The sequence below is a fragment of the Rattus rattus genome, chromosome 7, assembly GCF_011064425.1.
Source record: "Rattus rattus isolate New Zealand chromosome 7, Rrattus_CSIRO_v1, whole genome shotgun sequence".
NCBI classification, from domain to species: Eukaryota; Metazoa; Chordata; class Mammalia; order Rodentia; family Muridae; genus Rattus; species Rattus rattus.
The window spans coordinates 24,342,797-24,366,030 of record NC_046160.1 but is presented as its reverse complement, the minus strand read 5'-3'; the positions used below and the strand labels follow the sequence as shown (position 1 = coordinate 24,366,030).

Genomic DNA, 23,234 nt, shown 5'->3' with positions numbered 1-23,234 from the left:
AATCCACTTCAGCCATGACTGTCGATCTCTGTTAGCCTTTTAGAAGTTTTCTTTGATATTACCGTTCTTTGTAAAACCTTCTACTAATTAATTCTAGGAAGCTAAACAAGAGAGCATTAGAATGAACAGAAGAGGTCATTTGTCGTTTTGTTTTGTGTTGTGCTTTCAAGACAGCGTTTCTCTGTGTAGCTGGAACTCACTCTGTAGAGCCACCTGCCTCTGCCTCCTGGGTGCCAGGATCAAAGCTGTGAGCCACTGCTGCCCCAGACAGAAGAGGCCTTAAAGTCTACCTGTGAAATATTCGTATATCATATTTGTCCTCAGAAGTGCAGACACAAAATGATCTGTTTATTTACAAATGGGGGTGGGGAGTAGGGAAGGAGATAAGAGAGATGCGTGTGTGCAGGTCATATATGTGGAGGGCAAAGGGCAATTGTAAGACCTGGTTCTCTGCTTCCACCATGGTGCAGTCAGGAATCAAACTCAGGCTGTCATGTTTAGCAGCAAGTACCTTCACCTGTGAGCTATTTTGGTTGTTCTTCAATAGCTCCTGCTTTTAGTTGACATCTGAGTAATTCTTTTAAAATTGCTACTGAAATTATTATTTGGGTGTATGTTTGTGTATGTGTGTTTATGTTCATGCAAAGGCCAAAGGTCAATGCTGGGTATTGTCTTTTGTTGAGGCAGGACCTGGAGCTTGCCAATTAGGCTAGTCTGGCTGGTTAGCCTGTCTTGATGGCTCTAGCACAGGATTTCATGTGTGTGGTGCCACACTCAATGTTTGACATGGTTTCTGGAACTCAGACTCAGGTCCATGCTTGCAGAATAACACATCACCAACTGAGCCATCCCTCCAGCTCCATTTTTCTCTTATAAAACACATCAGGGACAAAGGAAATGGCCCCATTGGTAAATTACTCGCCATAGACACATAAGAACCTGAGTTTGGACCCCCAGTACTCATGTAAAAACCTGGGCGTGGCAGCCTACATTTTAATTCTAGTGGTGATGGAGACAGGGGGAGACAGGGGGATCACTGAAGCTCATTGGCTCGTTAGTCTAGCTAAATGGATGCACTGCAGGGTGGGAGACCTTGTTTTAAAACTTAATAATAATAATGTGGAAATTGACTGAGAAAGGCATTCAACACGGACCTCCACTTTCCATATTCATATGTGCGTGTGTCCACACACACACACACACACACACACACACACACACACACACACACATGCACACTGATAAGACACGCACAGAGACTGCTTTAAAATAAGCACACACTCTGAAATTTGGCTATATACTAATGCTGTTTTGTCTAAAAGCCTTTCTTACTTATTAAAAAAGAGAGAGAGAAAAAAAATAAACGAATAAAATTTAAATCCAGATTCACTCATAAACACTGCCAAACCCTAACAAAATATTACCAGGCAAAATCCAACTGTGCTTTGGATAACCAAGTTAGGTTTGTTCCAGGAAGGAAAGAGTGTGTTAAAAATAAGCTGGGAATGTAGCCCAGTGGTGGAGCCCTTGTCTCGCATGTGGGAGGCTCTGGATTTAATCCCTAGCATCGTAAACACACAGATAACCCCAACTAATATAATTCACTACACCAATTAATGAGGAAAAAGAAAATCATACAATCATCTCAAAATATAAAAATCAGATAAAACTCTGCATCTGTTCATTACCAAAATAAAGCACTCTTTGAAAACAGAAATAAAAAGGAAGTTGATTAACTCAATTAAATCTATAAAACCAAACTCATCTCTACTACATGACAGCTACAAGTACTCTCTTTGAGATTACTAGAATACAAGAGTGCCTGTTACATGCCTTCTACTCAGTATTGTACGAGGGATTCTAGTCATCATAGTAAAACCCTTTGCTCCCCCAAAAGCACAATTAATTCTGAAAAGCTGAAAGGTGGAAAGAAACAAAGTCACCATTATTTGTATATTATAAAATTATTTATAGAAAACTCTAAAAAATTGAATACAAATCATTAGAAGCAATGAGCATGTGAAGAAAGGCAAGTACACTACAATGCAAAAGCCAACAATATTTCCATACACTACAACCAACAGCTAAGAAACATAGTTCAAAAAAGAGCTCACTGGCATGATAAGCCATTTCCAAAATTCACAGGAATTATACACTTAAAGCAGGAGGATGTTATGGAATACTAAATATGTCTTGAGAATTTTGTAGGAAGGAAGTCAGCATTTGTAACTGCAACGAAGTCCGTCGATTCCACAGGAATCAATCTGGTCAAGTGTACACTCCAATCCCTGCGCTCAGAGGCTAAGGCTAGCCTGGGCCAAGAGAGAGCTTAAGGTCAGGTTGGACTATATAGTGAGATGCTGTCTCATCAAACAAGATAAGACACGAAACAAAGAAACTAATCTAACAAATGTAACACCCTTTCCAGCTCCAAACTATAAACTTTATTTAAAGACATAAAAAGGCATTTTAAGAGAATGTGAAGAGACTATGTTTGTGAAGTGGAAAATTTAAGATTATGAAAATGTCAGTTCTCTCTAATTTGATCTTTGAGTTCAAGAAATCAGTAAAAAAAAAATAACCCCAAATCCATAAATCCAATGAGTTGATTCCAAAATTTGTAAGAGACAGGAAAGAATAAGAAAGAAAAGACACTCCTGAAAAATATCACTAAGTCTCTATGGTAACTGAGAGGGGCGATTTTGGCAAAGGATAGCCAATTTGGCCGCAGAACATAATAAAGATCCCAGAAATCAGCCTGTGTACATTTGGAAGCAACGTTTCCCGATTTATGTAGTATCAGAGGTTGAACCCAGAGCACTGAACTCTGGGAATATTAATTCTGACAATGATAGCACAAATAATAGGGCCATAGGGAAATGATGTGTTAGTCCCACTAAAGGAATTTGGAAACAAGTTATTGTTCAAATGTAGACTGGTGTGTGTGTGTGTGTGTGTGTGTGTGTGTGTGTGTGTGATTTGACATCTCACCATACAACAAAAATCCACTTCATATGAACTGGGACATATAGAAGAAACGGCTCACAGCTTGAAGAGACGTCAGTGTACTAAAGAGCCATCAAGAGCTGTTGCACTGCACTGCCTTTTGTCATTTTGTGCCCTTAAATTTGAACAGATAAACTCCAGTAGATTTTCATTCCCATGCCACGTGAATATCTAAGTTAAGTCCCTGGGTATTTCATTGCCAGAGAAAACATGGCAGCTACAGTGAAGGAATGGAAGGACACACGAACAGTGACAGATGTCCCAATTCCATGCCACCATGACCATTCTTTGGGGTACTCGTGTGGTATTTTGGTTTGAGGAATGCAGAGCAGTACACACAGATATTTATGATGGTCGAGAGCAATCAGCACTGAGGTTAAGAGTTCCCACCAGAAAGCCGAATGCAGCACAGCCCATGCAGGTATATACTTACACGATATGTGCAAGGTCAAGTGGTTTCTCTGGTTGCTCAGGAAAAACAGGATGTGGGGGTTCTCTGGAGGGTACACATCCCAAAGATTTACTAATTGCATGGCTCAGCTTCTTTGCAGGGGATTTCTGTGTCAAAGGAGAAAATAAGGAAATGAGACCTTTCAGAAGAGCTCGGTGACAAGAGGTGGGAAATAGCTTTTCAAGCACCAATCAGATTTCACCATGGTCAGTGTTACCAGGCCTTGCAGAAAGGAACCAGCATTGCTCTCGATGCCTTCTGTGGCTTCTTCATCCCTACGGTTCCTCCCTTCCTTTGACCATAAGGCCATAACATCTAGTTATGGGGCTAAAGAGACATGTTCAACTTCCTCTGGATATCTCTACTTATTGGGGCTTCCCTTTTCATAGGCTTCTGGGTCATTTCTGGTAGGATATTAGGTGATTCCCTACTGGAATTTTTTCGATGGGTACAATACAAAAAGGCTGAAGCAGATTATGTACGCAGGCAAATCAACTGCCTAAGCTATACTCCTTTATTTTCTTCAGATTTTTTCATTTGTTATATATAGGTACACTGTAGCTGTCTTCAGACTCATCAGTAGAGCCATCAGATCTCATTATAGATGGCTGTGAGCCACCATGTGGTTGCTGGGATTTGAACTCAGGACCTCTGGAAGAGCAGTCAGTGCTCTTAACCACTGAGCCATTTCTCCAGCCCCTAAGCTGTACTCCTAAATGCTAGAATAGTCCCAAGGCAGACAAGGCATTGTGGTGCAAGCCTGTAATCCCAGCACTTAGGAAGTAAAGGCAGCAGGATTGAGAGTTCGAGGTCATCTATAACTACCCAGTGAATTTGATGCCAGCCTGGGCTACATACGTCCCTGCCTTGAAACAAGGGGGAAAGAATATCTGGCAGTAAGAGTCTATGAATAAATATAAGCCCATATATAAGCAGCATTAGACCTGTCAGTATAAACGATGATTACAAGGTTCTCCAGGAAGGTTGTTCAGTAAGATGGTAAGCAGCTCCTTTACCACATTTAATCCATGTCCACACTGAGTGAGTCCACAGTTATAGCCTCTACTCTACAGCCCCAGTCAGCCTGCCTCCTGCCTCCTGCATTTATTTTTTTTAAAAAAAGCTGGCAAGTAAACCCGGGGTTTCATGCTTCTGAGCTACATACATCCAGAGCTGAAAATCCCAGAGGTGTTTCTTATACAGACTGTATGCTATCCATCCAATTCCCTTTAAGTAACACGGCTGTCTGAGATTTTGGCATGATATTAGTGAAAAAATAAGTTTGAATATTTAAGTCTGCCGTCTATACGATTTATTATCACACGTTACACTCCGGATAGAAAGCACAGCTTGTGTGCAGCCATGGGTCTCATCAATACTGCATTCCCACTTGCTACTTATTAGGCGGTACCCACTATGGAGCTCAGACTGGCCTGCAACTTGCAATCTTGCTGCCTCAGCCTCACATGTTGGGCTTACAGGTATTCATCACCATTGAACCTTTATATTCAGCTTGCTGTAATATTTTAACAACACATGGGCTAGGGAGACGGCTCAGCAGTTGACAGCACCGACTGCTCTTCCAGAGGTCCTGAGTTCAAGTCCCAACAACCACATGGTAGCTCACAACCATCTGTAACAGGATCTGATGCCCTCTTCTGGTGTGTCTGAAGACAGTGACAGTGTATTCATATAAATAAATAAATCTTTTTTTTTTAAAGACAATTAAAAAAAACAACAACACATAATCACAAATCTGTTTTCCACTGAGACCATACAGGCAATGTCAAGTTACATATGAGGAACCCCGGCAGGAATGTTGAACCTGCCCCAGCTGCTCTCTACTTCTTTTCCTTTGCCCAACAAGTAGCTGCAACGTGACACAGGCCCTCCCTCTAATCCACCACTGCTCCTAAACAGCAAGACCCTCTCTCTCACTGAGTGAGTCTCACAGGCTGACAATCCGTACACCCTGAAAGCTAAAGAAGCCAGATGGGGGAGGTGCGTGCCTGAAATCCCAGTGCTCAGGGTTAGTGTTAAGGTTGGTGGATCTCTGACTTCAAGGTCAGCCTGGTCTACATAGCAAGCTCCAGGATAGCCAGGGCTACACAGTCTTGGGGGGAAAAAATAAACAGTAAGGAAATGAGACCATGTTCCACAGGCACAAACGCATTCCCAGCCTGTATCTCCCTCATCTCCCACCTCCAAGGAGCACAGCGATGCATATCATGTCCCGTAGGTCTAGAGACCTCGGTACGAGCTGATTCCCACCAGTCTTGCATAAGTGGCCTAAGATGCTGTAGTACCTTTCCTCTGTGAAGATTTTCTTAGCACTCCATTGGTCAGTGATGTCTCTCCAGGCTACTAATGGCCCTGTGTGTATGTCCACCATCACACTGACCAGGTCACAGTAGTGAATTCCTTTCCCATCTTTGTTAGACTCCTGCTTCTGAAGGGACCAGCTATGTCTTATTCACCTTTGCGTTCACAGAGCCTACTCTTAGGACAGAACATGTGACTTGAATGTAATTTTCTCGCTTTATTTTCAGCTTTGTGTGTGTGTGTGTGTGTGTGTGTGTGTGTGTGTGTGTGTGTGTGTGAGAGAGAGAGAGAGAGAGAGAGAGAGAGAGAGAGAGTTACAAGTAGAAAACAACCGATGGAAATAAAAATCAGTAGCTTAGTTCATCTGTACAACTAATCTCCCTAATTTCTTGATTTGTTGCTATAAGCATTAATTCATGCATCTAGATGAAACAGATTTACTTTACTCCATCCTGAACACTTAGAGCCACGAAATCACAGACTTAATAATCATTGAAATAAACACATGGCTGTTGAAATAAGTGTCTGAATTTGCAATCCTTAATCATCTTAGCAGTAGTCTGTGGTATTCTTAAAAATACTGCTTTGAGTCAAGGCGTAAGAAGTGTATGCAGTTCTGCCCAGGCCAGATAAAAGTACTTGCCACCAAGCCTGAGACCTGTGTTGGACACCCCGGGACCAGATGGTAGAAAAGACTGACGACCTCAGTTGTTCTTTGACCTCCACATACATACCACGACCTCTGCATCTCCCACGCAAGTAAATAAATAAATGCTAGTAATAAAAAAGACAGCATCCAGTTTGAAGCCTCAGAAACAGGCATAGGGCTAGGGACACAGATCAGTCATCGCAATGTTTGTCTACCATGCACGAAGCCCTGGGTTTGACCTTAATACCATATAAACGATGGTGGTAATCCCAGCACTCAGAAGGTACGAGTGGGAGGGTCAGAAGTTTAAGGTCATGCTTGGTTACTTATCAAGTTCAAGAGGGTATAAAGTGTGTAATATACTTTTAAAAGCCATAAAGATATGAGTTATCATGTCCATCCATCTAGTATTCTGCCTGGGAAGCAACATGACAAGTCAGTCTGAAGGTTGTGTAGGCCCTCCCTTGTCCCCCTCACACCAACCCTCCTCTTGTCCTCCTAGGCACGGACATGGATCTTGTATTAATGAATTCCTTAGCTTTAGTGTTTCCACAAGTGTGTGCAATGTTACATTGTTCAGAAATTTTAAACCCTACAGAGGCTAGATATGCATGCACACACGTTCAGTAGCTTGCTTCTTTCACTCAAAATTGTGAAAATGTATCTATTGCGATTCACACATTTTCTTCACTTTCCAATGGAACTTTCATGCACAGTTTGCTGTAATTTAGATATTCACGCCACTGCTGATGAACACTTGGTTTGTTTCCATTTGGTCCTGTCATTCCCAATGATAGGGCAATACTGAGTTTTCTGTCTCATGATGCTTGGTGGCCACATGTAAGAATTTCATAAGACTGGGACTATCGGCCTGCATGGCTGTGCACATTTCAGTGTGGGTAACTACTGCCAGCTCATTTGCTCTACAAATTGATTGCACTAACTTCCCATCAGCTGTGTGGAAGAGTGCCTGAAACTGCACACTCTCGCCAACCCGTGTCACTGCCAGACACTCTACCATTTGCTAGGACCGTGGGTAGTAAGTGGTGCTGTGACTTCAACTTGTGATTTCTTTAGAACCAAAACGCCTGGGTAACGTTTTCTTTACTTGTAGGACATTTGTGTTTCTCTGAAATATCTGTTCCCACTGTGTGTTAAGAAGTCAGTTTAGGCGGGTAGAAACTGGTGGGGATTATTTTCTCTTACTGGTTTGCTTTCTTTTCCTCCCCCACCCCGCCCAACATCTCGTGATAGGATTGTATACAGCCCTGGTTATTCTTAAACTCATCACATAGCTGAGGACAGCTTTGAACATGAGATCCTACTCCCTTCCCAACCTGACCTATGCTACCTGGCCTGGCTCTCTTACTAGTTTACAGCAATTTTATTTTTGTATTTTAAATAGAAGAAAGTTATAGTGTATAATTTCTTTTAGGTTTCTCACTGTATTATATTTTTTGATCCCAATTTAGTATTCTAGTATCCTCATAACTTTTTTGTTAAAAAATTTCCCTTAGACCGTAAAGGTACCCCCCCCGCCCCCCAGGTCGATTTATGAAGTCTTGGTGTTTACTGCTGGAGCGGAGCGATAGCTCAGCAGGAGCAGTACAGATGCAAGTATGATGATGTGAATTTGACCTCAGAACTGACAGAAAATTAGAAGGAGAGAACCAACTTCCAGTGGTAAAGAACCAATGCATTCTTATTATTTATCTCTAGCCATTTTTTTCCTTTTTTTCTTTATTAACTTGAGTATTTCTTATTTACATTTTGAATGTTATTCCCTTTCCCAGTTTCCGGGCCAACATCCCCCTAACCCTTACCTCTCCCCTTATATATGGGTGTTCCCCTCCCCATCCTCCCCCCATTACCACCCTCCCCCCAACAATCACGTTCACTGGGGGTTCAGTCTAGGCAGGACCAAGGGCTTTCCCTTCCACTGGTGATCTTACTAGGATATTCATTGCTACCTATGAGGTTGGAGCCCAGGGTCAGTCCATGTATAGTCTTTGGGTAGTGGCTTAGTCCCTGGAAGCTCTGGTTGGCATTGTTGTTCATATGGGGTCTCGAGTCCCTTCAAGCTCTTCCAGTCCTTTCTCTGATTCCTTCAACGGGGGTCCCATTCTCAGTTCAGTGGTTAGCTGCTGGCATTCGCCTATGTATTTGCTGTATTCTGGCTGTCTCTCAGGAGAGATCTATATCCGGTTCCTGTCGGCCTGCACTTCTTTGCTTCATCCATCTTGTCTAATTGGGTGGCTGTACATGTATGGGCCACATGTGGGGCAGGCTCTAGCCATTTTTTAAAATAGAGCTTTGTGCCCAGCAACCCTGTATTTTAAATATCGTAAAAGAATGCAACACAAAGTTTACCATTGTATTTATTTGTGTGAGTGTATGTGTGTGTGTGTGACTGCACTTATGCCATGGCTTTGTGTGTGTGTGTGTGTGTGTGTGTGTGTGTGTGTAAGTAATTTACTTTATGTGTAAAAGTGGCTCGCCATGTTTTTTTTTTCTTTTTGATGATTTTCTAACTTGTTGGATCAATATAAAATAGAAACACTTATTAGTTTTTCTAGAATCTTTCTATAATACTGGCATTTTTCTTTTATTTGAATGTTTACTCATGCAAAGCCATTCAGGTCCAACTGTTACCTTTGTGGACAAACACAGTTACTAATTCAGTTTCCTTTGTGGCCCCCACCTCCCCACCAGCCCCATTCAGTCTCCCTGCCTTCTTTGAGGCAGGCTTTGATATTTGCCCTAGCTGGCCTCAAACTCTCGATACTCATGCTTCAGACTTCCCAACTATCTGGGTTTTCCTCTCCATCTGGAATCAGTTTTGGTGAGTAATGCTGTCTTAGGAATTTGTTCAAGTCAACGAAGCTTTCAATACCCAAATGCATGAAGCTTTTTTTTCATTGTTACTGACTTCTCAGCGAATATAATCTATGTCATATGAATTCTCTCTTGAGGCTTCTTTTATGTATTTGCTGAAGATAAAATCAGTAAATGGATACATTCAAATTTATAATTTTATTTTATTGTGTGTATATATACACACATGTGTGCACATGGCGGGGTACATATATGTGTGCAGGTGCATATGCACCTGTATACACACATGTATGAAGGCCAAAGGACAATCTCCTTAGGAGTTACACCTCCTTTGAGACAATGCCTGGCCTACACCAACCAGGCTAGAGTGCCTGGCTAGGGAGTCTTTAATGCTCCCAGCACTATACCCTGGGGACTGGGCTTGTGCTCTTAATTAATTTATTATACATATTTTTATATATTTTATATCAGAGGAAAACTTCCAGGAGTTTGTTCTCTCCTTTCACCATGTGAGTCCAATGTATAGAACTTTGGTGATCAGGCATGGTGACAAGTGCCTTTACCACTGAGCCACCCCATAGGCCATTGGTTTTAATTTTTAAATAATTTTTGTTTGGTTTTGGGTTTTTTTTCTGGTGTTTTGTTTGTTTGTTTGTTTGTTTGTTTGTTTGGTGACATGGTTTCTCTGTGTAGCCTTTGCTGTCCAGGCTGGCTTCTAACACAGAATTCTGCCTGCTGTCTGTCCAGTGCTAGGATTAAAAGCTCATGCCAACACTGCCCAGCTAATTTTTAAACCTTATGGTTAGTTTATTACTAGGTGCTATCACTGTAGAATTATCTTTGGTAAGTCATATCTCTGGTAAGAGTGCTTTAAAATTGTGATAAAACATATATCATAAAATTCTACCATTCTAACTTTTCTAATAAAAATTTTACCTTAAACTCCTAAGATAAATGTGATTTTACTAAATGTCCCTTTATTAGTACTTAGTTTGCTATGTCTTTTTTTTAACCCTTAATATTCCAGTTTTCTATGTATTTTTTAAAAACTACCTCAGAAGCTGCATAGGACCAAAATTATTTATTATTTTAGGTTCTGGTTTATTTTTCTTATTTTATTCTATCTTCCATTCTATCTTAGTGCTTGAATCAATTCTCTTAGCGCCTGCCTTTTACATATATATATATATATATATATATATATATATGACACGTGTGTGTGTGTGTGTGTGTGTGTGTGTGTGATATATTATATATGTGTATATATGGGTGCGGGGTAACAGTGAATGAAAGCCTTATCTCATACCAGGGACTCCATTGGTGCTTTGTACGGAAAGACCTGATCCAGTCTTGTGAATTAGGTGTTCAGTCTCAACTTTAATGGGTATAAGATTTTAAATGCTGTACAGAAACGAAAGCCCACTGAACCAGGCGTGTCTTATTCTTTCCAGCCACAGCCCAACTCAACAGTAACATTAGAGGAAGAAAATGCAGAGAGCAGGAGAGGCAGCCCAGAACAATGTGGCATTCTTCAGAGCAGCTGGAGAGAAAGACACCCATGGCCCAGCGTGGGCCATCCAAGTATCGAGGCTGGGACACGGAGGCTCCAGAGTGGGAGACGACCTGTGCCCTAGCCGCTGCTCTGGGCACTCCTGCACCAGAGCTGGGACTCGTTTCCTCTGGCAGCTGTGGACCAGGATCCAAGACACCGATTCTCTTTTTTTGTTCTGAGCTCATGTCACTGTATTTTCAACGAGCCCCAAGCTAATTCCTGACACAGCACTCTCTTCAGCTAGGACTCGCGATGACAGGCCCTGACACCTGGGAGCATGACAGCCTACCAGAGAAAGCTCAAGATGGGTGCCTTTGAGGCCCTTCCTGTCATTTCACTTCTAATTACCCCCTTTGGAACATATTCCTGAGCTCCCGGCCATACCATCTGAAAGGATTCCAGCAGAAAAGAGCCTGCAGTAGAGGGCCCTTGATCCAAACCCCATTAAATCTTCCAGTAAGTCTGGAATCTTCCGTATTTTATTTAACAGGAACACTTTATCCAGTAACTGAAAATGCTTTCAATTGAATCATGTCTCAACCAGTTTCATGTAACCACTGTACTAGCCGAATCTTATTCAAGGCCAGGGAAGTCCGTCACTGCTGGCCTGCTGTCATTATCATCCATGTTATTACGACCACTCCTGTTTGTGGGCTTAAACTCGCCCAGCTTCCGGATCCCACTAAGTGCACTCTTCCTCAGGTCAATTTACTTTTCCTCAAAGTATTATCCTTTCTTTGCTCCAATAGTAGTGGACTTTGTAAACAACACATTCACTTTTTCCAACAATGTTTTTGTTTGCCATAAATATTCGACCATAACCCATCCCCTCTTCTCTCTAAGTCTCTCCATTGTCTTTCACCATTTCCTGTCTTTTGCCTGTGTTTCCTTCGGGCTGATTTCTCATTCTCTAACTTCTGCTCAGCCCCTTCATTGAGCTGATCTTTAATGTTTCTCATTTCCAGGAATCCTATTTGGTCTCTTTTCCCATATTCTCTCATTTCTTTATGAGCTGATAGCAAGATGGGGGTAGATTACACCAGTGATCTCGGAGCGGAAGGGTCACTTAAGAGGATCAGAGAAAAAGGTCTGAGGCCAGCTGTCTAAAATACAACCAATGCACTCCTCCTATCAAACTAAATGATTATTTCATATTCTGAAGCTTATTTCTTTAGGATTTTAACATACCATTTTCTAAATTCTTGATCTGTTTAGTGGTGTGGTGTGTGTGTGTGTGTGTGTGTGTGTGTGTGTGTGTGTGTGTGTGTGTTTGTTGTTTTTTTCTTCTTGAGTTGCTTTGAGAGTGGGTTTTCCCTTTGGCAGGGACTGTGCTATCCGGAAGCCCCATTGGATCTGAGTTGTTAGACAAGAATGCCACAAATGGATTTTTTTTGGGGGGGGGGCAGGAGGCTATGTCCAATAAGTACTGATCCTCAAGTAGTGCTAAGCAACATAATTTTATAGGAAATGTGCTGTTTCTGTATTTTCTACTATAGTAGCAACTGGACAGTCGTGATATTTTTATTGCATGTGAGAAACTCATTTTAAATTTAAATGTTCACTTAAAATTAAAGTCATGTGTCTAGTGACTTCCATACTGGAATATTCAACTAGAGATTAATTTCTCTTGGTTTAATGCATGCTTTACTTTTAATTTATCTTTATTTTTAAAGCAGTCTTACAATATACCCCTGACTGGCCTGGAACTTGCTATGTAACCCAGGCTGCCCTAGAACTCACAAAGATCCATCTGCCTGTTTCTCCCAAGAGCTAGAATTAAAGGCGGGACTATGTGGCCTGTGGGTAGACAGTTACACTGGACGCTTCAGCTTAGCAAACGTTTACAGCTTCAGGTTTCCAATGCTCCAACCTGTGGGGAGCAGACTGTCTTTTTGTAGTTCCGGGTTTTTAAGGAGTGTGCTCTTCTAAATCCTTGAACAAGAGCTTGCTGAGGTGCTGGGTTCAGTTCCCAGCACCACATGGAGGGTCTGTCACCTCAGCGGTGTCTTAGCCAGCACCAGCCCCTGCTCAAGTCCTTGGGCTGAGGCTGCCCTTGAACCCTGGCCATGCAGCTCCAGAGCCCCCAGCAATAAGGACCTCCATTAGGGAACGCATGCTCCTGCTTTCTGCCGCTTCCTGTTGAGCACTGAACGATGTCAAATAATTCTGGGTCTGAAGTATTCCTTGTTTTTAATCATGAAGGAAATTTATTAACATAATAGGGTTTTACTATTTGATGGTTTGGGCCCAGATGAATGGAAATATCAAGGTGTCCTTGGATAACCATCTAGGCACTGGGTCTATTTAATCTTCTAAATAACATCTTTAGCCACTTTCCAAGCCTCTTATTAGATGGAATTTCTTTTTTTTTTTAAGATTTATATATTTTATACATATGAGTACACTGTCACAGTCTTCATGGACACCAGAAGGGGGCATCAGGTCCCATTACAGATGGCTGTGAGTCACCATGTGGTTGCTGGGATTTGAACTCAGGACCTCTGGAAGAGCAGTCAGTGCTCTTAACTACTGAGCCATCTCTCCAGCCGTAGATGAAGCTTCTTATTACCTCTCTCCCTGGCCTTAAGTCTGCCCTGTTATCCTATGTAACACACTCACAATCATTCTCCCCTCCCCACCCCCAGCTCAGCTCCTGTGTTTACTTTTCACTGTGAACACTGTTCATCAGCCCATCACTGCGTTTCTGTCCTTTATCTTTTCTCCCACTACCATTACTATTGTTGGAGGCTGGGTTGGGAGTAAGGCAGAGTCTCTGTGTGTATCCCTGCTTGTCCTAGAACCCTCTATATAGTCCAGGCTGGCCCCTAACTCACAGGGATCCACCTGCCTCTGCCTCCCAAGTGCTGGGATTAAAGGTATGCACAGCTACACCTAGCCCTGAATTCTTCTGATAGTCTAAAATTTAATTTGGGAGCCCTAGAGATGGCTTAGAGGTTATTAGCATTGGCAACTCTTCCAGAGGACCCAGGTTCAATTCCTACACCCATATGATGGTTGACAATGTCTTTTAACTCCAGCTCCAGTGGACCTGATGCCCTCTTCAGCCTCCACTGACACCAGGTACACACATGCATACAGTTATACATGCAGACATCTACACAGAAAAACAACAAAAAATAAAATCCTTAAAAGTTTAGTTATTTTAGTAAAAAGAAAAGGCATCATCTCTCAAAGGACTGAACTATGTTTTCTATGAATGTAGCTTTGAGAGGTGGGATGGGCAGTGGGTAGAGGTACTATCACCTGAGGTAGGAAAGAACTGACTCCTGGGAGTTGTACAGACACAGACAGACAGACAGACAGACAGACAGACAGACAGACAGACGCACACACACACGCACACACTCTCAAATGTCGTTTCCTTGTTCTGTTAATTCTGTTTCTGAACTGAATCATGTTATCCTCATCTTCAATGGCTGTGTGTGCCTCCTGACGGGATTCTCACCTAAGCGCTCAACTGTGCAGCCAGAGCTTCCTGCTCAGCTTCTCCCACTCTGGTGCAATGTCTGCCTTCTTGGAGTTGGCTTGGGAGCTATTCTCAGTGAGCGTGCAAGAGGGACGGAAGGTAGATCCTCAGGGAAAAGCTCCGTGGTGTCCTAAACAAGGGCCTCCCTCCTCTCCTACATTCTGCAAGCACTTGGAACACGGCCCTGCCTCTCCAGCCTACGCTCCTTTACTCACGACATCTGCTGGAGACGCCTCCGTCACCTTGCACAGTGCCAGGGTTGCTTGTCACTCGTCTGGAGCCCCTGTACGCCCACTGCAACTACTGCAAGGTGGAAAGTTTCCAGGCACTGTTCATGTGCGGCGGCGGCGGCGGCGGCGGCAGCAGCAGCAGCAGCAGCACCACCACCACCACCACCACCACCACTTCCCTGCCCTGGCTTTAGGCCAGTTCTCATCTGCATAAGGACACCATCTGCTTTTCATGGGCATTCGCAGTTAAGGTTTGCCTTCCTTTTCTCTGGCTAGGATATTTGCACGTGATTTTTCAGATTCTAATGTATCAGATCTGAGTATCTGGAATCAGAGGGAAAGGCTACAAGGCGTGTTTTCAGCCTACCAGCTCAAAATGGATCCTTACGTAAAAAAAAAATTTTTTTTTACAGTTCGATTTTAAACAGTGAAAGTTAGAGTTGCTGGGCTCTAGCTTCGCTCAACTAACAAAGCTATAACTTCAGCGACTTAAGTATGAGAGAAATGTAATTCATGTAATTTTTGTTAATCTTCCAAGATTTGAGTATTAGCTCTCTGACAAGAAAATATGACTAAAGAATTAAATATAATTGGTTCACAGGCAGCTTCTGAAACATGTCTATACGAATTACAAAGCCCCTTTGTCTCCAACAGAAGCCGCTACGTCCCACCTGCTCCCACAGCCAAGGTTCTGGAGGAGGAAGAGCAATGCCTCACGCTGCTCGGCAATGTCCTTTTCAGAAAAGAAAGGGAGGAAACTTTCTGAAACTCAGCATCCACAGAGACTTCCTAGGTCGCCTGGAAGAGTCAAGGCAGCACTCGCTCCCAGGCAGGACGCCCCTGGGCTGAGAGGACGGTAAAGGAGGGGCAGGCGCTGCCTTAAATGCTGCCCCCTTAAGGCTGAAGCTTGGGGCCAGTGTTCTCCTAATTGAGTTGTCACATCAATGTGACATGAGTGAGAAGCTGCAATGATCCTGAGTGGAGGCTGGCATTCCACAGCCCACAGCAGGTAAGCAAGCCCTGCCCCACTATCACAGTACCCGATAGCACAACTGTTTGAATTTACAGGCGGAATTATTGCTTTCCGTTGTGTAATGTTTTTTATGCAAAGAGAATGCAGCCCTATTAAGGAAAAGGAAAGAATTCCTGTAAGTGTAGGGTATGGGGGGCCTCCAGGAAGAACATCCCTTGGTGCAGTTTAACATACACTCACGTGTTGATTTGTGTGCTTTATATGACTGTATTAGGAGGATGAATAGCTGGATAGGTGGTAAGTAGAGCTTGCTGTGCAAACATTAGGCTCTGAGTTCAAATGGGGGAGAGGGCAGGGAAGCAAGAACACAGTAGAGAAATCAACGGAGCCACTGGCCAGCCTAGGCGGGGGCATAGATCAATGAGCTCCAGGTTCAGGGAGAGGCACTGTCTCAAGGGAATAAGGAAAGAGAGTGATACAAGAGGATGCGTGATGTACCTGGCCTCCACATGCATGTTCATGAGTTCACACAAGACGCAACAAAAATATCACATCATTTATAAATGAGGACGCAAACCAATAGCAAAGTTCATATGCAGTAGGGGTACAAAGTTTCCTCATCAGATTGCGCAATTTTTACCACGAAAAATGCACAGGGAGCCCAGTCCTAGTGCATTCCCTAGATAACTCTCCACACCACGGAAGAAGATAAGAAAGAACCACTAGGGCTATATTTGGAAAAGACAAAACTAGAAACAGGCTGAGTGCCCATTAGCAAGGGAGTGAGCAAGACTTGGTATATCCACAGAACTGGATTCTAGATGGCGCTGAAAAGAACCAGCGAGGGTAGCACCTGCTTGTGATCGCAATGCAGCCTATCTAATGGGAAATGTGAAAGTTACAGAGTCAGCACAGCGGCGTGACAAAGATCCAGCAAATGCAACTGACGCTGTGCATCTTCCACCTCTGGTCTTGATCTCCACACGTTGCACCCCTACTGCTAGTCGGTCAGGCTGCAAGACTCCCTCGGCCCCCATGCCTGACTTACGCTTCTCTCACCACTGTGGAACCTGGCCATCGCTGCTGACCCCCGGCACGTCGGGGTGAGCGGGTTCACCTCAGCGTCAGAACACTTGTCTAGAACGCGCTAAGGACTTGGTTTAATACCTGGCTCCCTACACACAAACGCCTGCACATGCTGTATATTACATACCTCTGCTCACGGCTGAACATATAAAGCTAGTTCGCTGACAGACTTCTACAGAAGATACCACAGTGTTTACCTATCAAAGTAAAGTTTTTAAGACATTGTTTTTATATGTATGTGTTTTGCCTACATGTATATCCATGCACCACATACATGCCTGGTGCATTAAACCCCCTGGTGCTGGAGTTACAGATGGTTGTGAGCTGCTACATGGCTGCTGGGAATCAAACCTCGGTCCTTTAAAAGGGCATCCAGTGCTCCTAATGTTGAACTAGCTCTCCAGCCCCAACGATAATCTTAAGCACTTCACTACTGATTGAGATTTTTATTCCCTTCTTCTAGCTACTGTATATTACGTGGATGACATCCTCATTCAAAAACCCTAGTGTGTTTGGTGCAGATATGGCTTGGAGGAGAACTCCTATATGGAAGGTTGCTAGGTCTAAGGTCATATGTAGTTTAAGATTTGTCCTTCAGACCTAACAGCTTACACCCTATACCAGAATCCTGAAAACTCCTCTTTTCTACCCATTGCCAACCCTGGCTGTTCTGAATCTCTTGCATTCTTCTGCAAGTGGGCTAGACAGAACGCCAACATTTTAATGGCCATAAATCACTTAAAACTAGAACAAGGGAGAAACCTTGGCTTTCCTGGTGTTTTTTAATCAGCACTCAAGTGGTGTGCCAGGTCATTGCTTCGTAAAGGCTGATACTGTAACATACAGTATCACACAGTGCTCTGTCAGGATATATGGATAAATTAACAGACAATAAGAAATGATTCTAATAGTGGGATAGATACTTTGAAGTCATTCTGTGTGCTATAGGCGAACCATGAGGGGATGACCATCAGTCTAGGCAATAGGATACAGAGAATTTGGCAAAGAAAAGCTGGGAGGGTAGGGAAGAGAGGAGATAAGGGTAGCTAGGACATTAGATTCAAAAACATAAAAGTAAGAAAATACAGTGTGCCAGGCAACTTCAAAGTTTCATACTGTCATAGTGCTGACAGAGAGCAAAAGAAATAAAACTCTCAGACCAAAGACATAATTGCAAAATCTTTCAAAGTCTCACACTGTGAGGTAAGCTTGTTTTGGAAGGTGCTTCTAGCCAATGCTGAACGGACAGCTGCCTGCTCTCACATGCACTCACAGACTGCATGGTAGAAAAATGAGGCCAAGTGCACCCAGGGCTTTAGGGGCTGACAAGCTCAAAGGGAGGCAGCAGCCCACAAGTCCTGAGGAAGCAGGACCCCTGCTCTCTAGTCCTGCACCCTCAGCACAAGGCTCTCAGCCAGCACAGCTGCCCGCTGTCTGGCTATCCCCGGCTGCCACAAAACTGGAACAGGTCTAACAGAGGCAAATCGAGCATTCAAGAGACATCATACACAGTACACCAAAAGTCAGAGAGTAAAGACCATCTCTACTGCTTAGCACTGCTCTGACACAGTATTTATTAAACATGTCTGAATGTAAGAAATTTCTGGGCACTTGTTTGAAAAGTCAAACAAAATAGAATCTTCGGCCTCAACCCAGAGCCTCTAAGTGAGGATTACTCTTCAAAAAAGGATTAGATTAGATATGTAAGTATCTGAAAGGGATTCGGCCATTGCTTACTAGATAGAAGTGAGTGTAGTTACGTTCTAGAAGTCCAAAAGTATTAATGGGAGGATTATTACAACTGTTTATGAACGGGAGAGCAGGTGAGACTTGAACATGGAAACGCCCACAGAGTCAGTTAATAGAGGCGTCAGAGCCTACATAAGAAGCATGGCCTGGAACTAAGGACTGGAAAATTTACCAGTGCTGGCCATCTGAAACTGGGAACTACAGCAAAGCTTTCATGGAGAAGCAAGCACAGGAAAGAGCTCAGGAGAGAGCACTGGGGAAGGCAGTATCTGCTCTACTGAAGGTGAGCCAAAGGTCTCATGAGAAAGTGACGTGCCAGTGTTTATATAACGGGACACTAAATGAAGATGAATAGACAGTGAATTGGAAATTAAAGGGAAATTACATAGATAACACTCAGTTACTAATTTACTTGAGAATCCTCCCTAAATCCGTGTGTGCGGATGTTCCAAAGCCCCAGGTAGACAGCAGTAATCGCTGGTGGACTGGAGAAAACCTGGAGACAATGAGACGATTCACAAGGCTGGGTCGTGGGGGAGCGCGGGCGTTCCCACACATGGCCTCAGGGTGTACGCTCTCCAGTGTGGCTCTGGTGGCCACCTGTAAGGATCAAAGAAGATCCAACACTGAAGAAAGGGCTGGGGGGTGAGTGATGACAGCCAGAGGAAATCGCTCATCTGAAGGACGGCTTGGTTTCGGCTCCACTTCCACGCAGGCCTTGCCATCTCTCTCCTCTAAGAGTAACGTGCCCCAGTTGGGAGGAGCTTGCTTTATTGCTTGATAAATGACACGCCACCCTTCTCTGATAAGCACCATCTTTTCAAACAGCTGGGTCCATGCAAATGTTCTGCTTTCAAACTCAGCACTTTTGCAGCTGTAAATGGGTTTAAGAATAAACCATGCTGCCAAATACCACAGCGGAGTTGGGCAATGCTCAGAAATTGACAAAAACAATATTTAAATCATCCCAGGCTGATAACTGGTTGGCGGGATATCTCTAGCCTCAGACGGTGTTAGAAAGTTCAGAGTTCTAAAAAAAGGTTATTAGCCAATCAAACAGTCTCATGCCCCCAAGATTCTGTCCATTCTCTTATTTGAGCCCTTCTCCTAGGAAGGCTTAGTCTCCAAGCCCTCCTACTGAAGCACAGACATAAAGTTTCAATCCTCAAGTGTGTACATTTAGAATTAGAACTAATGAATCACATGGCAACTCTGTTCATCACACTGAAGACTGGATTAGTTACTGTTCTGCTGCTATGAGAAGACATCATGACGACCATGGCGACGTAGAACAAAACACTGAATCGGGGGCTTGCTTACAGCTTCTGAGGGTACTTATCCCACTGTCAACATGGTGGAGTATGTTGGCAGGCAGGCATGTTTGGGGCTGGACAAGTAGCTGAGAAATTTACATCCTGATCTACAGGTAGCAAGAAAAGGGACCCTGGGCCTGGTGTAAGCTTTTGAAATCTCCAAGTTCACACCTAGTGACACACTCCCACAAGGCCACCCTTCCTAATCCTTCCCAAACAGTTCCACTAACTGGGGATGAATCATTCAAACCTATGAGCCAATGGGAGACATCCTCATGCAAACTACCACAAGGACTCTATTGTCTTCTAAAATGGCCACACAACTTTACAATCTCCTCATCAACATGTGAGGAGTTTAATTAGCCACATCTCTGTCGACACTTGCTATTTTCAGTAGTATTCCTTGTGAGCACGACACCTCACACGAATTTTGGTTTGATGCTTATTTGAAAACAAGATCTCAATATGCAGTCTAAGCTGACCTTGATCTCAGGATCCTTCCACAACGGCCTCCATCTTGACCTGAACCATCTTGTCCAGCATTTCTTGTTTGTGTTCATATTTCCCTAATGGTTAAATATAGCCAACACTTTCTCATGTGTTTGCTGGCCACTTGTATATTTATGTGGAGAAATAATGCATTCAAATCCCTTCCTCATTACTTTCCTTTTATCTATCTATCTATCTATCTATCTATCTATCTATCTATCTATCTATCTATCTATCTATTTATTTTTTGAGCCAGGGTCAATGCTGCCTGGCTTTTAATTTGCAGTATCTTGCCTCTGTCTCCTGAATTCTGGGATTACAGGCATGTTTCATCATACCTACCCACTAAATTACTTTAAAATATTATATGTATGTATGTGTGGGCCATGTGTGTGTAGGTACCCATGTGTGTGTAGGGGCCAGAAGTCAGGCCAGATCCTCTGGACTGTGGGTACTGAGAACTGACCTCTGGAAGAGCAGTAGGTACTCTTAACCTCTGAGCCATCTCTTTAGTTTAAAAAGAAGACAAAACCCACCATGTTAGTCATGTTCAAGCACACAGCTCAGTATGCTAAGTACATTGTTCACACTGTTGTGAAACGGGCCTGAGACCCCACAGCCATCACACAAGTCTGGTCCTCCTCACAGACCCAGGCACTCAGCACCCCACCTCCTCTGTGCCCGTCTCCATTCTGTGGAACCCGGTTTTAATGTGGTTACTGCTGAGTGACAGACATCTTTTAAATAGCGGTCACAAGTCCCTTCCCAAATGCATCATTTTCAAGTATTTCTCCTACCCAGTGGGATATTCTTTACTCATCAGAGTCTCATTATGTAGGGCTGGCTGCCCTGGAACCATGTAGACTCTGCCTTCTGAACGCTATGGGTAAAGGTGTGCACCACCAGGCCTAAATGTTTGTTTCTTTCTTTGTTGTTGTTATTATTGTTGTTTTGTTTTTCCAGACAGGGTTTCTCTGTGTAGCCCTGGAACTCATTCTATAGAACAACCTGGCCTTGAACTCAGAGATCCTCCTGCCTCTGCCTCCCCAGTTGTGCACCGCCACTGTCAGGCTTATGTTATTTACTTTCTTAGTGACAACTTCCAAAGCATTAGTGTTTAATTTTAAGGAAGCCCAGTCTATCCACTTTTCCCTTGATGACTGTGCCTTTGGTGCCCTGTGTTGTCCAGCTCAGGGTCGTGAGGAACTTGTGGATAGTTTTCAAATTGTCAAAGCTGTGCTTTCTTCCCAGTACTTTGGGGCTTACGTTTGGGACACTGATCCCCTTAGTGTGTGTGTGGTGTGTGGGTGTGTAAAGTATGCAGAGCCCACGTGTGCACACGTAGAGATCAGAGGAGGACACTGGCATCCTTCTCCACTGTCTCCATTTTATTCCTTGAGATGGGCACTCACTGAACCCAGGATTCGTAAGTTCTGGGGAAGGTTACAAGTCAGCAAGCCTCATCAATCCTCCAGTCTCAGCCTCATTCCCCTCCGGTGTGGTGGTGGGAACGGGGGCAGTTAAAGGAATGCATGGTTGTCTGCTCTTGTTTCTATGTGGGTGGGAAGATCTGAACCCAGCTCCTCATGCTTGCACAGAACACACTCTTACTCACCGAGCCATTCCCTGGCATCCTCTGGGGTCCACTTTACATTAACTTTTATTTTATATTAGGAGTCCACCCCCTTTTGTGTGTGATCATCTGATTGCCACAGCACCCTATTTTAAAAGGGTGCCCTCATCCCTGTGGGAAAACGAGGAGAGAATGTAGAGGTCCAAATCCATGTGCTTAATTCTTCCCCACTGATCTAAACCTCCTTCTTCACACCGGCGCTGGATTGTCCTCCGACTGCCTGCAGTAAGGTTTGGCATCTGATTGTGCTGGGGCATCGACTTTGGAAGTTTGAATGGGATCTCCCGTGTTCCCCTACAGATGTCATGATCAGCTGAGGTGCTCAGCTGGGTGGCTGCTGTGACTCTGCAGAACTCATGGAGTGGTGCTGTGAGCCTATCGAGCCCCTGGTCCATGAGCCCAGTACATCTTCCTGCGTCCCTTAGTCTTTCAGGGATATTTTATGATGTGTTACAAAAGCTTACTACTTCCTTTGATAAATTTACTTCTGTTTTGTACTTCTTGGTTGCTTTTTCTCATGTAATTGTCCTGGGAGTGCCTTAAGTATGATGTTGAATAGAAGTAGCAAAAGTGGACATCCTTGTCACGATCGTGATCTTACGAAGAAAGTGGCCAGCCTTTCACCATCACCTACGGTGTTCAACTCTCCTCAAGCATTTCTCGTTTGCTCACCATCCAAGCTTTAGACACAGGGGCTCGCCATACCGCATAAGCTAGCCTTTAACTTTCTATGCAATCAGGATGACGTGGAACTTGTCATCCTCCTGCCTTTGCCGCCTAGTACTACGGAGCTGGTATTACGGTCATGCCACCATGACTGTTTACTTGGTGCTAGGAACTGAACTCGGGACTCTTGCACACTGAGTAAATCTATGCCCCTGAGCTATGCCCCAGCCCCGGATTGTTTTCTTTTAATCACTAAGAGGAACTAAGTCTTGCCAAATTCCCTTTTCATATTTATTAAGAGAATCACGTAAGTTTTGTACTTTATTCCATTAACTGTTTTTATATCGACAATATTGATTTAATTGAATTTTTTCATATTGAACCAACTCTGCAATCCTGTAGCAATTCTCGTTTGCTTATGTATACAGGACTTTATGTTCAATTCAATTTGCTAAGATTTTGCTAAGGTGTTTTGCATCTATTCATAAGAAATGTCAGTCTATTTTTTTCCTTTTAATACTTTCTTTAAAACTCTGATAAAATGAGCTTATAAGTGTTCTGGTCTCATCTATTTAGGGAACTTTGTAACAGTTGGTAACAATTCTTTAAACATTAATGGAACCCACCAACGAAATCACTGAAGCCTGGTGGGTCTCAGTCTGTCTGTGTCTCCGCGTCATTGTTTGTCTCTGTCTCCCATCTTATGCAACCCAGGGCTGGCCTAGAACATAGCTGAGGCTGGCCTTAAAGTTCTGATCCTTCTGCCACAAGCTTCCAAGGACCTCAAAATCTT

The 23,234-nt window shown here is 43.5% G+C and overlaps 1 protein-coding gene across 5 annotated transcripts in view; it reads right to left on the bottom strand.

The window, feature by feature from the left end:
* The window catches only part of Dtnb (dystrobrevin beta), a 192,794-nt gene that overhangs the window by 82,473 nt on the left and 87,087 nt on the right, over positions 1-23,234 (bottom strand). For all 5 annotated transcript variants that reach the window (XM_032909066.1, XM_032909068.1, XM_032909067.1 and 2 more), the window contains one exon: positions 3,440-3,564. In XM_032909066.1, the coding sequence (XP_032764957.1) occupies positions 3,440-3,564 (125 nt within the window). The remainder of the gene's footprint in view (positions 1-3,439; positions 3,565-23,234) is intronic.